This window comes from Tinamus guttatus, unplaced genomic scaffold (assembly GCF_059628265.1).
Source record: "Tinamus guttatus ecotype Peru unplaced genomic scaffold, ASM5962826v1 Tinamus_guttatus_pri_ptg000263l, whole genome shotgun sequence".
NCBI classification, from domain to species: Eukaryota; Metazoa; Chordata; class Aves; order Tinamiformes; family Tinamidae; genus Tinamus; species Tinamus guttatus.
Window position 1 is genome coordinate 1,057,589 of NW_028288797.1, and position 23,221 is coordinate 1,080,809.

A 23,221-nucleotide genomic window follows, 5' to 3' on the forward strand; every position below is an offset into this window, starting at 1 on the left:
TATTTCTATATCTTGGTTCTGTAATGGCCAATGCCCTTATCAATTCTTTCCTTAGAAAATGAATAGCAAGTGAAATATGTTAATGAAGACTGTGGTTCTGCCTTACTAACAGAGAATAAAAATGTAAATTGCTGAACAGATTTAACTGGGCAAAGGGAAGTGCTGAGATTCTTCTCATTAAAAGATGAAACATTAAAACAGCTTCTCCACATTATCTGCAAAATTGGTTAGTGTGAAATTCTCAAATAATACCGCTTAAGCAATAAAACATTTAAAACTCTATCAGATGCTTCTGTCTTTTAGGATTAGGAGAGCACTATATAGTGGATATCTGCTTCAGGGACACATTTTATATAGAGCAGCATACTACTGCAGCTGAACATGCTGGATAATGTATACTTAAATGAATTCCCAGATTCATCTTATTATTTATACTGTATCAGTAAAGCACCCATACCTGTATACTTCCTGTGTTCTGGGCATGAAACCAAATGTTTTGAGAAACTTGTAGGAATCTTGTCTGCTGTAATTTCCCATTAGCAAAATTATGTCAGAACTGAGATATTGTGGCCAATTGTGTGAAAAATAACTGGGTTCCAGCAACAGGTTCTTAATAAATGTTTCCGTTCTCCTCAGCTTTGCAAGTTACATCAAGGTAGAGCCTGTCCCTGTACGTGATTTCAGATGTTCCGTGTCAAGTCGAGTGAATCTGTTACTGACCAGCAGACTGTAACTACTCGAGGAAAAATAATTGCTGTGATGGTTGAAGTCACCTCATTCAATGAAGTATATTGTGTTGCTATGCTCAGAGACACAAAAAATAACACAGATAAAAAGCCAGTTTAAATTTTGGCTCTTTAGTGTTCTTAGCTGCTACAGACTAGACAATATTCAGTCCCATTCAGAAATTTCTAAAATGAATTTGGTTAATTTATTGTCTTGCTCAATATCTGACAAAGGTAGACTGAATTTGACTTGCTTATTAGGCAGAGATTAATCAGGGATGAGTCCAGTATTTGTTCGGGGGCCTTCATATATCCTCTGCCAACTAATAACTTGAGGATCTGGGAAAAGTGGTGAAAACAAAGCTCAGGAGGAGAGCACGTAATTAAGAGGGATTTACGCTTGTTCAAACAGCTGGTCCTGTGTAATGCAGTTTGAAGCAACAGTTGCACATTCTCTGCTGTTTGTATAACCTTTGTTTTGCTTTGGTAATTTCTTGTATTAATTTCTAACTTTCATAACATTATTATTAGATGTTTGTATATTGCTTTTTGAACACAGGTAGTCCCTCATTGACAATGAAGTTGTATTCGTTAACACTTTAACGTAAGATTAGATTTTTATTTATTTGTTTTCATAATCTATCCTGAGTAGCATTTCTAAAGTTAAATTAATTAATTGACTTTTCCGCTGTGATGAATATTTGCACAACTTTTTATTTTGATGAGAAGCAAGAAGGCAGCTATGCTTCCCTTTCAAAAAAGGTGCAAAACTAGAGGGGTTACTTTGTTTTTTGGAGGTGAGAAGGCAGGAAATTTCATGCTCCTTTGCAATGACTTTGAAGTTCAAGCATGACCCTTAGTGACTTGCTGTGGGCCAGATACTTTCCTTATAATTCTGCTTAGTGGCAAATTCTTTTTTTTTCAGTTCACAGCATCTTATTTATATTAAGAAAATGAGAGCAAAAGATGCAGTGTCCCCCGTCTTTTCCAGGATGTGATCCCTGCAGACTTATGTCCTTCAGGATCACCTGAACAGATCATTCAGTGACTCAAGGCTTAGGAATAAGAAAATTCAGTCCAAAACATAACTTTTAATCTTTCCTCTGTTTTGTTCTGTTAGCAAAGCAGTAGTTTTAACCATAACCTTGTGAATTTCCTCGTCTTGTCTACATTAAGATAAAACTTCTACTTTTTAACACAGCCTTTTCGTTTTTTTGCTGTGTAAGATGGCTATTCCCTCTCCGTCCTTTTCCTCAGGCTTGGAAAGAAGAGAGGATACAGAGGAAAACCTCCATCCTTATTCTTAAGGCCTTCACACTCCTTTGCTGCACTGGAAGATAGTCTGGTTTTGTTCCTTATGGAGACTTTTTGTGTATGAAACTGCACTCTTGTGTTGTCAGAGAGCTGCATTTTGATTGATGTGTATGTGAAATGTGTAGGAATTGTAAAAGAAATCACAACAACAACAAAAAATCTCATTCCAATATGCTACTTGAATACATTTTTTACTTTCTTTTAGCAAGAAGGTGTACTTGATGATGCCTTCAACACAGGAATATTTTTCAAAATATTCCCGGTATAGTTGAGAAAGCAGCAGGCTCTGCTTTCATCAGACCAAAGTTTTGACCTAGAGATCTGGATCTCAGTTTTCACCTTTTCCAAAATGAAGTGGTAAATAATGTTGCTGTAGGAGTGAAATCATTCTTAAAGTTTGTTTGTAACTGATGCACATCAGACTGTGTGTGAACTATGGGAACAACTGAAAGATGCTGCAGAAGCCTGAGCTGCATTGAGGAGGGAAATAAAAGGGCAGAAAGAAGGTGGAGAGCTAGCGAAGTAGTTAAAGTAGGATAAAGCTAGTCCATTTTTAAATGTTAGCATACTTGTCATCTGCATGGTAGTACCAACATGTTTTCCATTTGTTGCTTTTCCATTAACCCTCCATTCCCACATCTTTAATGCTGCATTTTAAGCTGCATTCAGCCTTATTAGTATACCAACTTGTATATAATCCAAAAGTGGATTTAATAGATTTAAAAAATATATTAATAACAATTACTTTGTAAAGTTTACTTTATTGTTTTTTGGGGGAATTGGCTGATTTATAGAATGTCATTGTAAAAAGAAATGTTGCAGAACTAAATACAATGTTTAAGAATAGAGAGTTAATCCTTCTCATTATGCTAGTGATGATTCTGATCATATTAATACCCGTTTTGTTATGAGCAAGTGTAAGCTGTCTAAAACACTACTTTATAACATTATATTAATCTCCTGAAAAGAATGTAAATCTAAGTCTGTAGAGATGTGTTATCAAGCAGAATTATGGGAATTCGGTTTGTGTTGAGTATCTCTTGAATAAGGATATCTCCTGAATATGAGGATCTTTCTTGAATAAGATTTACTGTCTGCTACTAATGACTCAATTTTTGTGACAGCTCTTCTCATCTTTTAATATTTTCTGTGCTCTTTCTTCCCTTTCTTGCTGTTAAAATTTGGAGAGAACTGAACATTCAATCTGTATTTTGAAGCAACATGCAGTTTGTGTAAATATGCTAAAATGTACTCAGTGGACCATCCAGAATGCTATCTATTTAGTCTAAATATTTAAGGAGCTAGTTGTCTGAAAAGGGGTTTAGGAACAGAGAAAGCCGTGTGAGGGATTCTGTTGTCTAGTTAGCAAATAATTTGCTAGACTGCTAAGCATTTTTGATTCTTAAGGATTTGGATGTCTGCTATCTTTTACTCTTTCATGTTCTTTCTACTCTTTTCACTCTCATGATTTAAATATTGAAGCTAATCATATTTTTTTTATGAGCAAGTACAGATGAAATTTAGGGGTAGCCCAAGTCAGTAGCTTGGAGTCAGTAGCTATGTGACATCTGTACTACAGAGAATGTCTAACTTGGTATATTAAGTGTTTTAAATGGTCAGATGTCAGAAACATTTCTTTACTATCTGGACTGTTTTAATATGTGGTGCTTTCAGAGGTACCCTGGAGACTGTTTTCAACAATGAATATTTTAAAGTCAACAAATTATGGAGGCAACTCACTAACTGCATCAGCAGTCTTTGTCTTCCAACCTTCTTTGAAAAATTTGCCCTTGATGCATCAGAGTCACTTTGAATTGATGAGAATATGATCTTTAATCTTTTAAAGTAGCCAGAGAGCTAAGAAAAGCCTTTTCCCTGTTTGATGTCTTAGAACTAGTCTTGGGCTAAAAAAAAAGTTAACATTTACCACTGTGTATCTTCAGCTGAATTATAAGATGAAACTGGAGCTTTTCCTGGAACTTTTCTAAGTCTGGGGGAAAAATTCATCATTTCAATGTGTTAATGACAGAGGAAGATGTTTTGTTGTTGGAAGAAATTATTTTTAAACCATAAGAACTTTGGTATGTAAGGTAGACCATGAAATGAGTTGTATTTATGAAAGCCCTCCTGGTGTGTTAGGCAAAGTTTTAAATAAAAGCTAAGTTGGCTCTCTAATAGCAACCTTCCTTCAACAGAGAGACCTTTTACCTTGCTCCTTTTACTGTGCATGTTGCAGCCAGCAATTATGTTTAATAGAATCCATCATCAGCTGAAACCACAATAAAAAACTGCAGATTTTGACAGAATCTTGATGTTTCAAACTGAGGTGGACAGCGTTCCAGAGAGAGTGTTGTCCGGTGACTGCCACTTGGAGTGGGATTTTGTTTGTTTGTTTGTTTGGAGACAGAGATTCTACAGTACTTGTCAAAAAAGTTCTTTGTGGAGTAAATGAATTTAAACTAATTTAAAATTCACTTCTAGGACTGTCTTTCCCTGCTGAAAAGATTAAAGGCTGTAAATTTGGGTAAAACTGGTGAGTTTTCATAAGTGAGTAAAAGTAATACTTATTAGAAAAGGGGTAGGTCTGTCCATTCTTTAAAATACAAAAAGAAGCATATACAGGGAATGAAATTTAGGGAAATTTTCCTGTTTTAATTGCATGTCATTGAAAATGAGAGGTAATAAATTGAGTTCCAAAAATTCAGGCTGTGTTCCTGAATTGCTTTACAGTAGTTGTGTCCTTCACCCCAGTAGTTTGCTGATTTGTTGAAATCCTTTTAAGTTCTCCTGTTTTTCTTTCAGGTAGAGGTAACAGATATTGAAAGTGAAGAGAAAAGGTATGAACTTTTCTTGGAACTTCTGGAATCCAGTCATAGTCTGTCCGAGTTTCAGCACTTGGTTTTACTTCTTCAAGCTTGGCCACCTATGGAAATGAGCAACAGGTAAAAATATTTTCAAATTGTCATTTAACAAAATAATGTTAAGTTTTGTTAAGTAAAAAATTGTTCATGAAGCTTCCAGTCAATTAATTCACATAAGTGCAAGAGGAGTATGGCCTTTTCAAAAGGGCCATACTGGGCCTTTTACTGGGAAAAATAAGTTGTCTCTTTAGAGCAGAGCTTCTTCTAAAAGTTATATATACATATGTAGCATGGAGGCAGAGAATCCTTTTACTGGCTGATCTATTGAATATGGGTTTTTGGGTGTTTTTTTTTTTTTTTTTTTTTTTTTTTTTTGCATTTACTTTTACTTTGGCAGTATGTAGAAAACCTCTGAATAGGAATGAAAAATTCAGTCTATGGCTGCTTTTTCTATTCTGAATTATGTTTTACAGAAATAAATTGCCTAGTCTTCAAAGAGTCATCTCAATTTGTAAGAAGTCTACACAATGCTACCAAGCCATGGTGCATCTCATTTCTAAATCCACTGCTTATTCTTCTCATGTCTGAATAAAATATAAAAATAAAATATAAAAAGCAAAGAACACTAGAGCAAATACGCCCAGGAGATCTTAACCCAGCAATTGAAAGTGAATATAATTATTTTAAAAGTTAGTATTGCAGACATTCTGAAGCTGTTTATCACAAGGTGTTAATACAGAGCACCTAGACTACACTGTTTTTGTACTAAACCTTTGTCTTTTCTCTGCCACTTTCTGAACATATTAATGGTGACATTTTTAGCTGTTTTATTCTGCAGCTGATGGTTTTGTCTGAGATTTAAACATGCAATCTTATGTTTACAATATAGAGACGGGAATGCTGCAACAAGAGCAATAATATTGATGTATCTTTTGGCTGGCCGATACAACTTACCGTCTTTGATCTGACAGTAGTTAGATTAGAGACACTGAATGTTACTTCCTTTGGATTCCTCAGGCTATTGACTACAACCCGTTTGAACCTGGAGACTGCATGCCCCAAAGTGCTTAGATGCATTGATTTGTGAGAAAAATTATAGAATATATTTTTTATTAAAAGTAACTATTTTTTCTACTTGTACAGAACTGATGCATTAGAAAGTAATCTGTTCACCTTTAAGCCTGCAGTTCATTTGCAATTTATTGGTGAGGATTAAGCTAAATTCTTTATGACAGGTTTATGAGCCAGAAATTGTCCTCATTGCATTAAAAATTAAGGTCTGCTGCGTGATCTGTCAGAAATTAATATTCCAGCTTTACTGTTTAGTTTTGGCTTAATTGTGTAATTCAGCACTTGATGCATCGCTGTCAAAATCTTGTTTTTGTTGGTGTGTTTTGATTTCAACTAGTCCAAAGGAAAGAAAGGATGCAGTGCTCATTACCAAGACCCATCCTAACTTTAGATCCAGCCTATGCACATCCTGCTTATTAAAGTGTACTTCTTTGTCCGCAGGAATAATATATGTGGTGTGAAGAAATGTTTTCAAACCAATTTTGGCTGTGCTTTCATCAAAATGAATTTGACTCAAAACATACCTTACCTGTTCATAATGCTCCAAAATTAAATTCTGTCCTCATTCCACCCTCAGTCCCACCCCTCTTGTATGATTAATTCCAAAAACAGTCAGGTACAGCTGTCTTTTGTATACCTCAATATGAGACAGGATTAATTTCCTAAGCTCTTGCCAAGTAGATTGTTAAATTTTTTGAACTGCCTCTTATCACGGTCTGATGGAAATACTTCATATTTCTTTCTCATTATTTTAAATTAATTTATTTTGAATTATGTTGCTTCATAGATCTTGGAATTACTCATGTTAGGCAGGAAGCAGAGGCTGTGCTGTAAGTCTGAGGCCCAACAAACAAAGATCATGAAAATCTTTCTTTCAACCTTCTTTATCCAAGTCTTCTCTCATCTCCCTTCCAGTTGTCCTTGACAATTGTTTTCATATGCCCATTTCTGCATCTTTGGCATGACTGCAAGCATCATTTCTGTGATCTGATTTCTTCTCTTATTCTGCAATTACTGGTGCCTCACTTTTTTGTTGTTTTTTTTTGTTGTTGGTTTTTTTGTTTGTTAAAACATGCTTTCATGCCAATAGCATTTAATCACAATTAGCCTAGTTTTTCTTTTGTATTCTAGAAATCCCATTTCTGAAAAGCCTACCTAGATTGTTCAGTTGGAGTAGAGCAGGAACTTTTTTGTTAGCAAGTTCTTTCAATAATCTAATTTCTTAAAGCAAGTAGCATTAAATTATGGAGCAAAGAGGAGAACTGAGCAGTTAAGCCTTCTGTTTAGCCATATGCATTAGGATTTTGTTAAATCTTTACCTACTTATGCATTCCCTGGTTCAAAAAAGGAGCATTGCTGCTAACTAATTGATTACTGTAAGTGTAATATATATGCAATATATGTATGAATTGAGAAATTTAAGTCTGTGTCAGCTGAAAACTTAAAATCCTAGATTTCAACATAATACTAAATTTTAACACTTAGAATTGTATGTAAAGCTAGAAATGCTGTGGTAGTGTTCGCTTGTATCTAATGTCTGTCTTCTGTCAGAGGCTGACTACAGTAATGATCTTGCATGACGTGGAAGGCAAATCATGAAATGGTTGAGGTCAGAAGGGACCACTGAAGATCATCTAGCCCAACTCCCCTGCTCAAGCAGGGACACCTAGAGCACATTGCACAGGATCACGTGCAGGCATTTTTCGAATATTTCCAGAGGAGATGCCACATCTCTGGGCAGCCTGTTCCAGTGCTCTGGCACCCTAACAGTCAATGAGTTTTTCCTCATATTTGGTCAGAACTTCCTGTTTTTCAGTATGCGGTCATTACATTTTGTCCTGTCGCTGGATATGACTGAAAATAGTCTGTCCCCATCCTCTTGACATCCTCCCCTAAGTTTTTTTTTTTACATACTGGTAAGATCCACTCTCAGGACCAGATCTCTCATAGGACAGTCCCCTCCAGTCCCCTAATCATCTTCGTAGCCTATGCTGGACTCTCTGCAGTAGCTCTACGTCTCTGTGGTGCTGGGGAGCCCAGAATTGGGTACAAGACTCCAGATGTGGCCTCACCAGGGCCGAGGGGAGGGGGAAGATCCCTTCCTTCAACCTGCTGGCAATGCTCTTTCTAGCGGTGGCCCAGGATCCTATTGGCCTTGTTGGCCACAAGAGCATGTTGGTGGCTCATGGTTGACCTGCTGCCCACCAGGAACCCCAGGTCCTTCTCTGCAGAACTGCTTTCCAGGATGAACTATAATCTGGGCTTTTATGAACAAAAAGAATGCTTGTTTATTTCCATCTTTGTTTGTACTTTTTGGTCCTGAAAATGAAAATTTAAATCTTGATTTTTTTATTTATTTTTTTTTCCCCCACTGGGAAATGAGGCAGCTATTTGAGAGACAGATGCCCTTAGAATGTGATTGAAACAAAATTAGAAATTCTGGTTTTCTATCACCCATCCTCAACACCATTCTGTCTGGGATCTCTGGTGGAAAGTCAGTAGAAACTATTCCTGTGCTGTTCCACGTTCATCAGCCTTTTATCTAGCATAAATCCTCCAGGATCATAATAACATATCATAATGAACAATTTTTTCAGCCTCTCTCCTGCAGTGAAATAATGATAGCATCAGGATGGTCACCTGTCTCACGGACTTTTCTCACTGTGTCACAAGATTGTACTGCAATTCATCTGAAAGAAAGAAAAACAAAACTTCTTTTTTTTTCCTCAGATCATGCACAGATAACAATCCTTGGGTGAAAATGGGGGCTGTTATGCTACAGAAATGCCCACCTGAAGAAAAAGAACAGACAGGAAATGAAATTTTGAAAATCTGTCGTTCCTTATATGAGACAAGGCACATGCTCCCTGTTGAGGTAAGTTTTGATTTAAGTTGTCATGGGTTTGAGGCCTATTTTGGGTCCAAAGATACTGACATACTGAATCCAAACCAATAAAGGCTGAGAGAATTGGGCTTGAGAAGAAATGGTTGAGGGGGATCTTACTGCTCTCTTCCAATACTTAATGTGAAAAGTGTGGAGTAGAGATAGCCTCTTCATAGAGGTTCTTAGTGATAGAATGACAGGTGGTAGAGACAAATTATAACCTGAAAAATGCTGATTTTCATATAAGCAAAGTTTTGCACTGTGAAAATGGTGAAACACTGGAACACCTTGTCCATCTCCATCCTTGGGAGATATTCCAAACAAGCGGATGAGGCCATGGGCAACTTGATATTGTTGGACGTGATTTGAGTGGAGGGTATTTTAGTCGGGTATTTTCTATAGGTCTATTCCAGCCTAAACTTTTCTTTAAAGAAATTTTCTAATAATGCATTACTGGTTGCAGTCAATATGGCAGAATAATCAATAATTTTTTCCACTAATATATGTATAAAACTTACTAAGTACCCTTAAAAAACTTGTTTGTGATTAAATTTATATGCAAATATTGCTTCTTGGAAAGAAGTGTGGTATTCTGTCTTCATTAACCATGTATGCTTACTTGCATCCAAGCACCTCTTAAGTAGAAGATTAATGAAGTGTGTTATACATAAACATTGTATCCTTGTGAGGACAGATTTGCGAAATGCTTAAAAAATTTCTTTAGAGTTGTCCTGTGCATATTTCTTACTGTGCTGATTCCTTATCATTTTCATACAATTATAGAAAATAGTTACTATTAAGAATTGAATCAGAATAGAAGCAGCACATTCCATTTAAAATGTAGACAGATGAGGGGGGATTCTTGTTTGTTATTTTTCTTCTTTTTAGGTTTTCTTCTTCTGAATTTGCTCAAGTTAAAAATCTGTGTAAAACATAATTCCAGAAGGTGTCAGTAAACTCGCTGATAAATTCAGTTATTGGTGGAAGGCAAGTTTCTGTATCCTTGGGTTTGTCATAACTGAATGCAGTCTTTCTTTACCAGCCATTCACTTATTCATCATAGCTCCTCACGTCCTCTAGGTTTTACCAGTGGATAGAAGTAGCCAAACTCTGACAAGAAGTTGGGTTTTCAAATTCACCAAACTTGAGTTAGGAAAACAAATCTCATTTATGGTCATATTTTTAAAGCAGTCTGTTTCCCAGTACCATGAGAATGAGATGTGCTCTCTTTTTTTTTTTTTTTTTTTTCTTCCCCCCTTGAATTGCACAAGTAAATCAAGGAATTAATTATTCATAACAACAAGTAATTCCAAATACTACAATTTTGCTGTTAGTTGGCTGTTATATTTGGAGGTGCCATCTTTTTTAAGGATACAATGTGCTGGAATGCCACTTCATGTGGATGCGAATATACAGGTACGGTACAGAGAAGCATTACTACTGAAATGTACTCTAGTCCTCAATAGCTTGACCGATATAAAATTCCTTTTTCTTCTTTTATGACTAGAATGCTGTGTGATAACAGGAACTGCGTAGAATATTTAATTGTGCTGCTAAAGCAATTCAGCCTGCATATCTGCTGTGCGTGTGTGGGAATGATGTTCATGAATTTAACTAGCTGATTTGTATGCACCCCTTCAATATTTAAGTGCACAAATTAGAGAGTCGAGATTACGTGGCTCGGTTAGATGAAAATCTGATTACTGACAATTACCGCATTTAGATGACTTCACATTTCAATAAATACACTGATTGAGAGGAGATCAACTTATGACACTGAATAACATTTGCCGTTCTGAAGTCCAAAGCCTGTAATGGAAAAAAAAAAAAACATTTAACTTAAAGGCATGATCATCCAAAAGGTAGAAGAACTGTTGTAGATCTATATGGTTTCAGAAAAGTTTCTTCCTTTGTTCTATTAATGCTGGACTTCCTAGTTTTTTTGTTTGTTTTTACAGCCAAGCTCCTTCCTAGGAGTTGCTTGGCTTTAGTACCTGGTCTGTTTTTTCTTGATAATTTTTTTGGTTTGTTTGTCTATTTTTGTTGGGCGGGGAGGCAGGGGCAGGGCGGGGAGGGCCAGATATTCTTCAGAATACAGATTTTTTTCTGTTTCTCTTGGACAAAATAAGCATTATTTTACTTCCTTGGAATGCACATGTTTGGACTACCTGACATCTGCTGCATTGCCCGATTAAGGCAAAGCCTTGTCCCTTCAGTAAGTGTTCAAGTGCAAGTCCTCTGAATATCTGTATCAACTGATGGCCTTAGTCACCATAAACTTAAATGAGCAAATGGTCCTAGTGGCCTTAAGATGATTGTCTCCTAGAACACAATAGCAGACAAGCAGTCTCCTTTCTTTTTCTATTTTCATAGCTTGTTATTCTTGATTTTTATGTTTGTTTACATTATTTTTTATACAATTTGTATACAATTTATAAGTTTTTATGTTTTTCTTCATTTACTGTGTAATCAACTTCTCTTGTTCAGATAATTTTGGTCATAAATACGGTCCCTTCAGCCTCTCCTAGCATGATCGTGTTGTGTATAAACGCACAAGTGTACTCAGTGTATAGCCATCTATGAAAATACTGAATAGTGCTAGACCAAGAGGAGACTGAGGTGAAATCCGCTTGGTCTTCCAGCACTATTGCTCTAATGAGAAAGACTTAGATAAAAAAGTTACATGATAAAAGGCAAAGAAGTACTTGGACAAGAAGTAAAATATGAGGAATGTAAGGAAAAAGCTACTTTATCATGAGGGTGGCAGAGCATTGGAACAGGTTGCCCAGAGAGTCTGGAGAATCTCCTTCTCTGGAGATACTAAAACCTGCCCAGATGCGGCCCGGTGCCACGTGCTCTAGGTGACCCTGCCTGAGCAGAGGGTTGGACCCAGTGATCTCCAGAGGTCCCTGCCAACCTCAAACACTCTGTGATACTGTGAAAGGTGTTTATTGGAAGGTGTGCCTCCCCTTCAAAGGAAACGATGGATTCTGTGGGTCTAAAGTGTTTTTATAGCAAGACTGGATAGCTCTTTGCTGGCTTATATAATGTAAACAAGTTACTGAAGTTATCTGGCTGGTAACTACCTGAAACACTTTGGCTCCAAGATCCGCTAGTTTCAGCTAAGCATTAGTCAGTTAGGTAGTTAATCTTGTGTTTTCTTAAGCTGAAGCATTTGTACCTTCCTGAATGAAGTGGATTGTGCTAAAACACAGCTAGTCAAAATGTCTAATCAGTCCTGGAATACAATTTTTGAGCATCTTAATTATAATAATGATAACTATGATAATGACAATAATAGTAATAATAATGCTGGCATCTCCTTTGAGCTAAATTTTATTTCTTTGACATAGCAAAGTTGATATCTGTGTTGCAACATTTGCTTGCTGAGTGTTGAATTTCCTTTATTTTAAGACAGTTCAATGAGGCAGCAAACTCGAATTAAACATCTGCATGTTTTGTCATCCTGCCCTGTTACTTTAAAAAGGCTGATAGCATTACAGTTTGCTTACTTTCATTTTTCTTCCTCCCACAACTTTGCTATGATATTGGACTCTTTTTGAGAGCCTTTTTATGGTTATGGGTTATTTCGAACAGCACTGCTTCTCCACTTAAGGTTTTAATAAGCTTTCAGACAGAGAAAGCTACCAAGTGCTGTAAAAATGCTGTTTTCTTTAGGTTATGTGTCTTATGACCATCAGAATTTATTTTTCTGAACAGATGCTGTATTTATTACCATGGATATGCCTTAAAAATGAATAAAAATAAGGTAGGCTTATAGAATCCTGCATCTCTACCTTTGCATTCCTTGAGTTTCTCTGTGCAGCATACTGCTCAAGAAAAATACCATGGAATATCCAATTGTCAAAGGGAGTGTGCAACTCGCCAGACAAAGCTTAACATTTTTATTTAATCTTCTTATTCCTTGGTCCTATCTATTGTCCTTTACTGAAAGCATCAACAGTAGCTACTGAAAGCAGTACAGGGTACAAGTTTACAGCAATAACTCTGGGAGCAGCTTCAGCAGCTCAGTGAGACAGAGTTCAGTATAATATAATTTATCCTGCTGTTTCTTGAGAGTATAGATCTGGAAAAGACTGGGAACATACAACTAGGTAGCTTCCTGTACCAAGCAAAGTCAGGTCTTTGTGCAGCCTAAGTCTATCATACAGTCTAAGCACTTAACATTTTTATTTTCAAATAATTTTTATGTTTTTAGGATCATAGTAATTATAATTCGCTACTAAGCAGTGTAGTTGTGTTTTGGTCATCAGGTCATTATACTTTTCATAGAACATCAAACAGTTTTTAAAAATCACAGGATGGTTGAGGTTGGAAGGGACCTCTAGAGACCATCTAGTCTAACCCCCCTGCTCCAGCAGGGACACCTGGAGCATGTGGCACAGGGCGGCATCCAGGCGGGTTTGAAGATCTCCAGAGAAGGAGACTCCACAGCCTCTCTGGGCAGCCTGTTCTGACCCTCACAGGAAGGAAGTTCTTCCTAACATGGAGGAACTTCCTGTGTTTTGACTTGCACCTGTTACCCCTCGTCCTGTCCCTGGCCACCATGGAGAAGAGCCTGGCCCCATCCTCCCTGCGATCACCCCTCAGGTGAACATGTTGATCAGATCTCCCCTCAGTCTTCTCTGGGCTAAACAGGCCCAGCTCACTTAGTCTTTCCTCATAAGATAGATGCTCCAGTCCCTTAATCATCTTTGTGGCTCTATTCTGGACCCTCTTGTGTTCTCCCGTCATGGTAATCAGTTGATGAATTCCCTGGACAAGTGCAGTCTCTCTGAAGACAGCCCTTTAGAGAGACCCCCAAAATCTGAATACCATTTTCCAGGTGTCAGCGCTACACAGCTCTCAGTGAGAAGTGATTGTGGCAAGCGAACAGTGTTCTTGTGAGTGGGGGGAAAAAGAGTTATAATATGTTAATCTAAATAATTTTAGTTTTATAGAAGAATAATTAATTGCAATGCTAAGGAAAAGCAACATGCAGGTTAAATGCAGGGGATTATTTTACTGAAGGCCAAGGTAAAGATTTGGAAACTTTTTTTTTAAAAAAAAAAAAAACCTTTATTTGCCATTTTCTTTTTGCATCAGATTTATGATGCTAAATAATTTGTGCTATGTTATAAAGTATAAAACGTTGCATGAATGCAGGAAAGGTAATTTGCTAAGATTTAATCTTTTATGAAATATTTGAAAAACTTTTGAACAGAGGTTTATGATGTTGAACTCTCTGGTATGAGGCAATACTCTTGCTCTTTTTTTTAATTTTAATTCCACTTTTATGGTTGCATGATTGAGTTACTAAAATATCACAGGTGTCTGTTAAATTTCTTTCTGCGCTTGCAGTATATCAATGAGCACAACTATTTTAGTCCCACACAGTGTTGAGATTGCTCTGTTGTTCTTTTGATAAAACTCTGGGGCTATAATAGTGATTCAGTACCTGCCTTGTCTCTAATATAACAAGCATTTCACTTATAACCCTATATTCCAGTCTTGAAAGCTTGTATTTTCAAGTTCCCAGGGAGAGTTATATCCATCGGGGAGTTCATTTGTTTTAGATGTTTGGCTTTCATTTTGCATTTCACACGTAATTTTCATAAATTTCCGTATGAGTAATGATGTTAGCATCTCCTGAGATCACACTGAATGAGTTTACTTTTACTTGCAGTGTATAAAAGAATTATGTTTGCTGCTGCTTAACCAGTCCCTTCTGCTGCCGTCCCTGAAACTGCTGGTAGAAAGCAAAGATGAAGATCTTCATGCTGTGGCACTGGAGCAGATAAAGGCTGTGGCTAAGGTATGAGCAGTTGAATTAACCATCTTTCAGAATTTGAGGTAATAAATTCACTTTTTATCATCATGCAGTAAGCAGGCACTGTTGGGCCTGTTATCATTATTAAGATTTTCCACAGCTGTTGTGTCCTCAGTGAGCAGTAACGCAGGCCAGTAAGATCTTTTATGTACTTGAGGTGATTAAAGCTCCTAGTATTTTCTTTAAATTATCCAGTACTCTGTTGAAGGTCGATGTACTGGAACAGAAATTATTGTGTTATATTAAGTAGATCGTTATCTCTGTGTTCATATGCTAGAGCCTTGTAGGGTTTTGTGTGGCTTTTTTTGTTTGCTTTTTGCTTTGTGGGTGATAATACTATATCAAAGAGATAACTTGTTTTTGATAGACTTGGCACTTTATTCATATACATGTGATGAGATGTATCGTTGTTTTCATTGCAAAATGGTCAAAATGTAAGATAGTATGCTTGGGCACTTTTATCCTTTTCCAAACAGGTTTTATTGGATACTGTTGCAAAGTTCAAAGGAGAAAAAAGTAAATACTCTGTTTTATTTTCTTTGGAAAGAAAGTAAAAGACATTGCTGTATACTTTTCAACAGTTAAAAAGTTATACTACTCATTATTTACCAGTATATTTACTTTTCATTGAAGTAATAACACCTAAAATGATGAAATGTAGTCTGCTAGGAAAAGCATTCTTCATATTATCTTTTAGTGGTTTTTTTCCTTTTTTTTTGTTTTGTTTCTTTTTGAGAACTGAGGTGGATTTAGAAATTCTTCAAGCCCTTAATGTAAGTAGTGCAAAAACCTCCTGAAAGAATTTGTTAGCTCTAATCTATGGTCTAGAAATCATAGAATCATAGAATGCTTAGGGTTGGAAGGGACCTCTAGAGATCATCTAGTCCAACCCCCCTGCACATGCAGGGTCACCTAGAGCACGTGGCACAGGGTGGCATCCAAGCGGGTTTTAAAGATCTCCAGAGAAGGAGACTCCACAACCTCTCTGGGCAGCCTGTTCCAGTGCTCTGCACCCTCACTGGTAAGAAATTTTTCCTTAAGTTCCTATGGAATTTTTGGTGCTTCAGTTTCCGGCCATTTCCTCTAGTCCTATCAGTGGCCACCACTGAAAAGAGACCATCCCCGTCCTCTGCACTCCCTCCCTTGAGGTATTTATATACACTGATTAGATCTCCTCTCAGCCTTCTCTTCTCCAGGCTGAACAGGCCCAGCTCCCTCAGCCTCTCCTCATAGGGCAGATGTTCCAGGCCCCTGATCATCCTTGTGGCCCTGCGCTGGACTCTCTCCAGCAGCTCCACATCCCTCTTGTACTGTGGAGCCCAGAACTGGACACAGTACTCCAGATGCGGCCTCACCAGGGCTGAGTAGAGGGGCAGGATCACCTCCCTTGACCTGCTGGAGATGCTCTTCTTAACGCACCCCAGGATCCCATTGGCCTTCTTGGCCACGAGGGCACACTGCTGCCTCATGGTCAACTTATCATCCACCATGACACCCAGGTCTTTCTCTGCAGAGCTGCTCTCCAGAAGGTCAGTCCCCAGCCTGTACTGGTGTCTGGGGTTATTCCTCCCCAGGTGCAGGACCTTGCACTTGGCCTTGTTGAATTGCATGAGGTTTTTCACCGCCCAGTTGTCCAGTCTGTCCAGGTCCCTCTGGATGGCAGTGCAGCCCTCTGGGGTATCAGCTACTCCTCCCAGTTTGGTATCATCAGCAAACTTGCTGAGGGAGTACTCTGTGCCTTCATCCAGGTCATTGATGAATAAATTGAACAGGACTGGACCAAGGACTGACCCCTGGGGGACCCCCGCTAGCTACAGGCCTCCAACTAGACTCTGCACCGCTGATCACCACCCTCTGAGCTCTGCCGTCCAGCCAGTTCCGAATCCACCTCACTGTCCATCTGTCCAGATCTATAAAAATCTACCACAGAATCTACTACAGAAATCTACCACAAAAAAAAAGAAGGGGGAAGTTGTTTTCACAGACCATGTGGAGGAGAATGGCTTTCCTTTCTGGTTGGATAACTCCTCTGAAGGTTTCCAATGTTCAATATTTAATTGTGCCCACTGGAAAACTTAATCTATATTAACTCCACATTCTGCACTGTGTCTTTGAGGGTTCTTGATTGCAGATGACAATATAGAGCAGTAATTGAAGGTGTATTTCCAGTAGGCTACGTCAGAAGTCAAATCTACTTTGAGGTGGAAAATACTATAAGAGGACGTTGGGTGTCTGAAATGTTTTTAACATAAATATTCCCAAACAAAATACAAAATCTTTTAAGATGTGGTTTGTTGGAATACAGTTTAAAACAGTGCCCTTTTTTGAAAGGTCCATCCAAGTCAGCCTCCCATTGTTCATTCCAACAGGTTTTTCAAATTCCTGAGTTGCAAGAAATGTGATGCAATCCCATTCCCTGGTGATCTTCTCTTCTCTGAGAGAGATTCTTGTCATCCTTCCTGGCATTCTCCCGAAGAGCCTGTCCTACTCCCTTGTTTCCTCCTCATTTGCGCCACCTTTTTTGCTCTGCTGCACCGTGTATTCCAGGAGCTTTCACCCTCTGTGCATGCTTAGCTACAGAAGGGAGGTTTTTATCTCCTTCTCTTTCTTCAGGAAAGCAACAGAACATGGAGCACTAAAGTAAAGTCACAGAAGCAAGAAATGTGAGAAAAAATGGATTCTACTTCATATGTTGCTAATTTTCCTTCAAAACCACCTAGTGCTTCCCGTGGCAGATGAACCACAATCTGCTTTAAATTGTTTTTGGTGGATGTTTAAAATCTTGCAGAAGGTGGTATTTTGTGTGTTATACATCTGCTTGCATCAAAATTCCGATACCAAAGTTAACAGCTGGTAGGAATTTGGAGTATTTCCGTGCCGAGTTTGTTTTAAGCAAAGAATCAGATGTCTTATGAAGATATATCTGTTCCATTGTTTTTCAATACAAATAGAATGCAAATTCTCTGAATTTTCTCAAAAAAAAAACTACAAATATTAACCATAAAAACAGTAGATTTTATTCATTGTATTGGTACATTTCCTATAACACCCACAATAACAGATTTTGCACTTGCAAAGTAAATAATTCAAAACTGTTTATTTAGTGACTAGCTCCTAAGCTGGCTATCGGGAATTTATGTCTGAATGTATTTTATTTAACTATATTTAAGTACAGTGCCATACAATAGTGTTCTCTGAATGGCTGCTAATTGTGCTGCTCTCTTGACTGACCTCTCTTCAATCTGCATTCCTGCTTGATTGCATTATAATAACACTTTTAGGTCTAGGAAATATCTTCTTACTAATATAAAGCTCTTAGTATACCTATGTATGCTGAGAATAATTTTATTTTTGCCCTTCTAATGCAGGAAGCACCTTGATAAGCTACTTTGTGTATTTTTTTCTAAATTAAATGTTAATTTGTGCATACAATTCTGTAGCCCTGTGCATAACCTGGAATTTGCACAGCATTTGGCCTTGCTCTAATCTTTCTTCTTAACTCACTGAAAATTTAAATTTTGACTCGGTTACTTCAGGCACGGAGCTTACCCAGTATGTGAGATTCGCTCCCAGTCTTAGAAAAGCAACTGGCACAGAAGAGTGCCATGATAAATGAAAAGCTTTTCTTGTGCCGTTTGGAAAACGGGTCTTCTCCTTGTTCTGTATGTGTCGCTTTATGTTTATGTTAGTTGATATTTTACTAAAAGTGGTGCTTAGCTACGTCAGTGTTTTTTATTAGGTATAATTTTGCGTGCACCTTCTGCTTACCAAAAACATAGCAGTAGGACTGGTACCACTTTTTTCTTTTTGTAGATTTTTCCCATAGGAAGCCCATTCCTGTTTACATTAACCAGGAGAAGGACAAATAACATCTGGCAAAGTGAAATCATAGCTATTGATTCCCTGACATAGCGCGAGCACAGCTCGGGAACGTGGCTGAGGGAGAAATACAGCGCGTGCTGATACGACGTGTTCGCTGGCCGTTCGTTGTACGGTGCTGACAGCTTTATGGGTGTTTACAGTTAGAAGGATCATGTTGAAGTGCTGATACTAGGAATCGTATAGCTTTTGCCTATAATAAAACAGACAGAATTTTGTGTAAGCTTTTTTGAAATTGCAGACCTTTCTTTTTATCGCGTATCCTTTTGGAAACCACAAATTGCCATTTTTGGATAACGAAAATACCTCGTCTGTTTTGATAGTAAGTATATGGTAGGTGTTTAGTTAACAATAGATCATTTTAATTTATTTAAAGTTGCTTATTACTGCCAATGGACTGTCTTTTAAGAGACATTGTTCTAGGGAAGGGTTTTAGTATTGTCTGTTTGCTTGACATTGGAAACATCAGGAAAGATTTCTTGTGCTTCTTTAGAACAAATAAATAATCCGTTACCTCTTGGTAAGCATATTGTTAAGACAGTTTGCTTACAAATGGCAGTCAGAGCAGATTCAAGCCTTCAGTCAAGGCATTAATATATAGCAGAACTAGAGAATATTTTTAATTATTCTAAAATATTAATTTTTCCCAGTTTATACTATACTTTAAATGTTGAAGTAATGAGACTATCTGTATAAAGTCACTGCTGAAGAATCTGAAAAATTGTGAAGAATGCATGAAAATAATGGAATTTCCAGTTTTATCTAGGCAGTTTGTTCTGCTGCTTATGACAGTTTGTGTGTCTTCTCTTTTTTTTTTTTTTTTTTTTTTTTTTAAAAAAAGAAGTCTTGTAAAACGTATGTGCTTATAACCTGACAGTGATTAAGGATCTTTTCCACAGCTGGTAGGATCAAACTCTCCCTTTTTCTGTCCTCTTACTTTATTTGTCTTTTAGCTGTACAGACTCCATTCAGGAATAAATGAAAATCATTTTTACCTCTGCTAGTGGTGCAGAACTAATAGCCTGGGAAAGTGCGAGCTCAGTTCTTTCCTGCTGTTGCCATCAGCAGCTCTTATCTTTCCATTAGTATCCATATTTCATAATGCACAGATTTCATAAAGCATAAGTTATGGAGTCATAGAGCAGGAAGAAATCCTATCTTTAGATAATGCCAGAATGGCTAGACATGTGGGCAAAAACTGCTGATGGGGAATTACCCAGGCCCCGTCCTGTCCCTTACTCTGTAAGGGCAAAGGAACCTTCTAACCTGCCTTTGCTTGTCCAAAATTCCCCCAGTAGGAGAGATGGTTTTGGATCACCTGCATCTTGTCAAGTATGAGTTTAATGTCCATGTTAGGCCCTATTAGCAATCAGTAAAAGTATTGGGTACTGATATAAGCTGTGGGCTTAGTCCTATAGGGTGTTTGTTGTTGTTGTTTGTTTGTTTTTCCTGGAAATTAGATGCACAAAGTTCTTGCCTTCATGGTCACGTGGTCACAGGAAATTTTGGAGGTCCTGTCAGTTAAACGTTAAAGCTTCCTAGGTGCCTAAAGCTCCACTTCAGAGTATATTAGAAGAGCTGCCCTTTGGCAGGGCTGACCTTTACTCACCTGTTTTTCATCTAACCTTTTTTTTTTAAAAATCTTGCAGACTCTGCTGCCCCTGCTTGCTCAGGGGAGCTGCTGCCTGGGCAGAGCTGAATACCTCGGGTCTAAACCCATTTACAGTTCGTAAAACCTGCCTGCCTGCTGCTGGCAAAGGCCCAGGCAAGCATCCTTAAAGCTCAGTAATTGTACACAGCTTCCTGTTTAACATATGCAGAAAGGATTTAAGGCTCATGGAGACAGCGTGCCAGGGGATCCCTACTTCCTTACCTGCTGCAGGGAACCTTGGCAGGATGTGGTTTTTCACCTCTAGCTGCAGAACCACTTATGAAGTTTGCATTGAAGAGGCCTTTGATAAAGTGTACAAACCCTGTTGAAGCTTAGTGCTGTGGCTCTGCTTCAGCAGAAGTGGTGAGAGCACCCGCTGCAATTCTCTTTCAATGCTGCATCTCTCACTTTCCAGATGAATATGCACATGTTTACCATGAATAGGTATCAGTCATCATAATCTAAATTTAAAGAGTTAGTCATCAGAGGTACCATATGAATGCCTGCATTTCCACTGACTTCAACAGTAAATTTTAACTATTACCTAAACAGTTATGTAAATTAAAGAGAAAAAGCAAGGTTACCTCTTCTTAGCATAAGTATCTCCATTACTTCTTCCCTTTGTTCCCATGCATACTGTATGTATGGGCACCACACTACATATATGTGCCATTAAACCCTGTTAAGGAAAGATGTTTTTACCCTCTTCTGTTGGAGCTTTCCAGCAGCAACAGGTTTTACACTAATGGCAAATTCAGTATCCTCAGCGTGAAAGGCCAGACAGGCACGACAATTTTCTTCCGCTCTGAGCCCATCACGACTGTGGTTTGTGGTTTATTCACATGTTCACATGTTAAAAAATAAATAAATTAAAAAAAAGAAAGAAAGAAAAAAAAAGTGGCTGTGCAGAAGATACCTGCAACTCTTGAAAGCTGCTTAAACTGCAGTCAGCTGCATGCCCCACCACTGGGAAGCTGCTCTGGGACCAGCTGCAGCCGCTTTGCTGGAACCGGCACTTTAAGACTCGGGATCTCGAGACTGTAAAGGCATCACATAGGCAGGGGGGTAAAAGTGACTCATGAACAAGAACATGCCTTTGCCCTCTGCCCAGAAGAAGCTGCTCTTTAAAAAGAGGGACCATAAGGTTGATTTCAGTAATTACCTTAATAGTGTTTAACTCTCTTTTCACAACTTTATGAAAATTTGCAAAAAGACACAAGGACACAAGAGAAAAAACTGGGAAAGTGGAAAACATTTCAAATTTCTCTTCCATCTTCCAGTTATATTAACTGTCTGTGTGTGTGAACTAAGTAACTCGCTGTGGTTTTCTTTCTCAATCTTGTCCAATTTTCTCCAAACCTGTTTTCTGTTATTTACTCTAATTCTACTTTAATCTGATCCTAATAGATTCAATTGATGCTTCATATTTCTTGTTTTATGGAAAAAAAATAATAATCAATCATTGCATACTATCTGATATCTCTCGTATACAGCCCAAGCTGCCTCTTCTCTAGATTGGAGAGCCTTAGACTTTTAGATATATGCTATTGGTGTCTGCGTTAAATTGCTTTACCAAGTTTTTGCTTTAATGTTGATTGTTCTAATTTAAAATTAATTGTAAATTTACCTAGCCTTAAAATACGTTTAAATTGATTTATTTTTTAATCTTTTATAATTTTATCCAAACTTTTCTACTCAGCATATAAAGTATCTTTAAATTTGTAAATTAGCAAGTAAGTAATTTGTGCACTTTTTTTTTTTTTTTTTTTTTTTTTTTTAAGTGGACTATGTTTCATATATACCTGATAACATCCTGGCATGATGTGGAGTTGCAAAATTGCTAAAAACAAGCAGATATTCTAGCTTCCTTAGCTGACTTTTTATGCAAATTTCTCATCAAGTACTGACTTCTCTGTGCCACATCCATAAGACTCCACTAAGGCTTCCCAAGGCATTTCAGCAGTAGTGTTCTTCACCTCATGAAATGTGTCCACCAGATCTTGTTGCTTCCTTCTGTCTCCTGGAGTCACCTGGAGAAAAAAAATCATGACAGGTTTCATCCTTCTCACCAGATCTTGTGACAACCTTGAAGTCAGAAAATGAAAACTGTTGTGAATCAGTTTAATCTACTGTACTATTCGAGCTTAAGTATGAGGTGTCAGGCACAACCAAGAGCCTTTTATTTGCCCTTGTGCATATGCATAGTGACACAGTCATCTTGTTTGTGCGTGTATATAGGTTGTTATGCTTCTGTGTTACACACTGGCATCTACATACTGGATGTCTAAATGATTTGCTGTCTTGCACACAAGATAAAGATATTCTACCTTCAGACTTGTCTGTCTTCGGTTTCTAGATTTTTGGCGTATGAAATGTGTTTTTGTTGGCTGAATTTTCTTGGCCTAAAAACTAACTTAAAACAAATGTCACATCCTGTTGTTAATCTCATTATCGTAATTACTGTTTTTTGTTTGTTTGTTTTCTCCCCATAAAATAAAAGCCTGCGGCACCTCTTAAACTTGAGTCCTCCACCCAGGGCAAGGATAGAGCATGTGGAGCTCAGAGGTAGGGCGGAACATCCCTGCAGTCTTCCACCTCAGGAAAAGAGCAGAGCTGGCTGCAGAATGGCTTAGGGTCCTAGATGGTATGCTCTCTGATGCCAACATCAGTAATTTTAATTAATCAGTCCACCTTCAGCAGGAAAATATGCCAATAGTTGACATGTGGAAAATTAGAGTATTGGTTAGTAACTAAGAATTTAAAGAGTAGGCAACTTAAAGTGGGCACCCCTACCATTCTGGGCTCTGTTCTGTAAACTGGTACTAGAGCTACTGTGCATTATTGCATTAGCATGAAAATCTTCTGTGTAGCTATTTTTATGAAAATGCTGAAGACTTGGGGAAATCAAAATTATCTTTAAGATTTCAGTGGAAAGAAGAGAAAAACAAATACCTAAAGGAAATAATGGGAGAAATAGGATAAAATAAGATAAAACTGCAATCTCTT

At 37.8% G+C, this 23,221-nt stretch overlaps 1 protein-coding gene across 1 annotated transcript in view; it reads left to right on the forward strand.

The window, feature by feature from the left end:
- The window catches only part of NBAS (NBAS subunit of NRZ tethering complex), a 146,639-nt gene that overhangs the window by 120,810 nt on the left and 2,608 nt on the right, over positions 1–23,221 (forward strand). Inside the window, exons 49-51 of the mRNA XM_088527201.1 lie at positions 4,842–4,981; positions 8,702–8,846; positions 14,542–14,670. Of these exons, the coding sequence (XP_088383327.1) occupies positions 4,842–4,981; positions 8,702–8,846; positions 14,542–14,670 (414 nt within the window). The remainder of the gene's footprint in view (positions 1–4,841; positions 4,982–8,701; positions 8,847–14,541; positions 14,671–23,221) is intronic.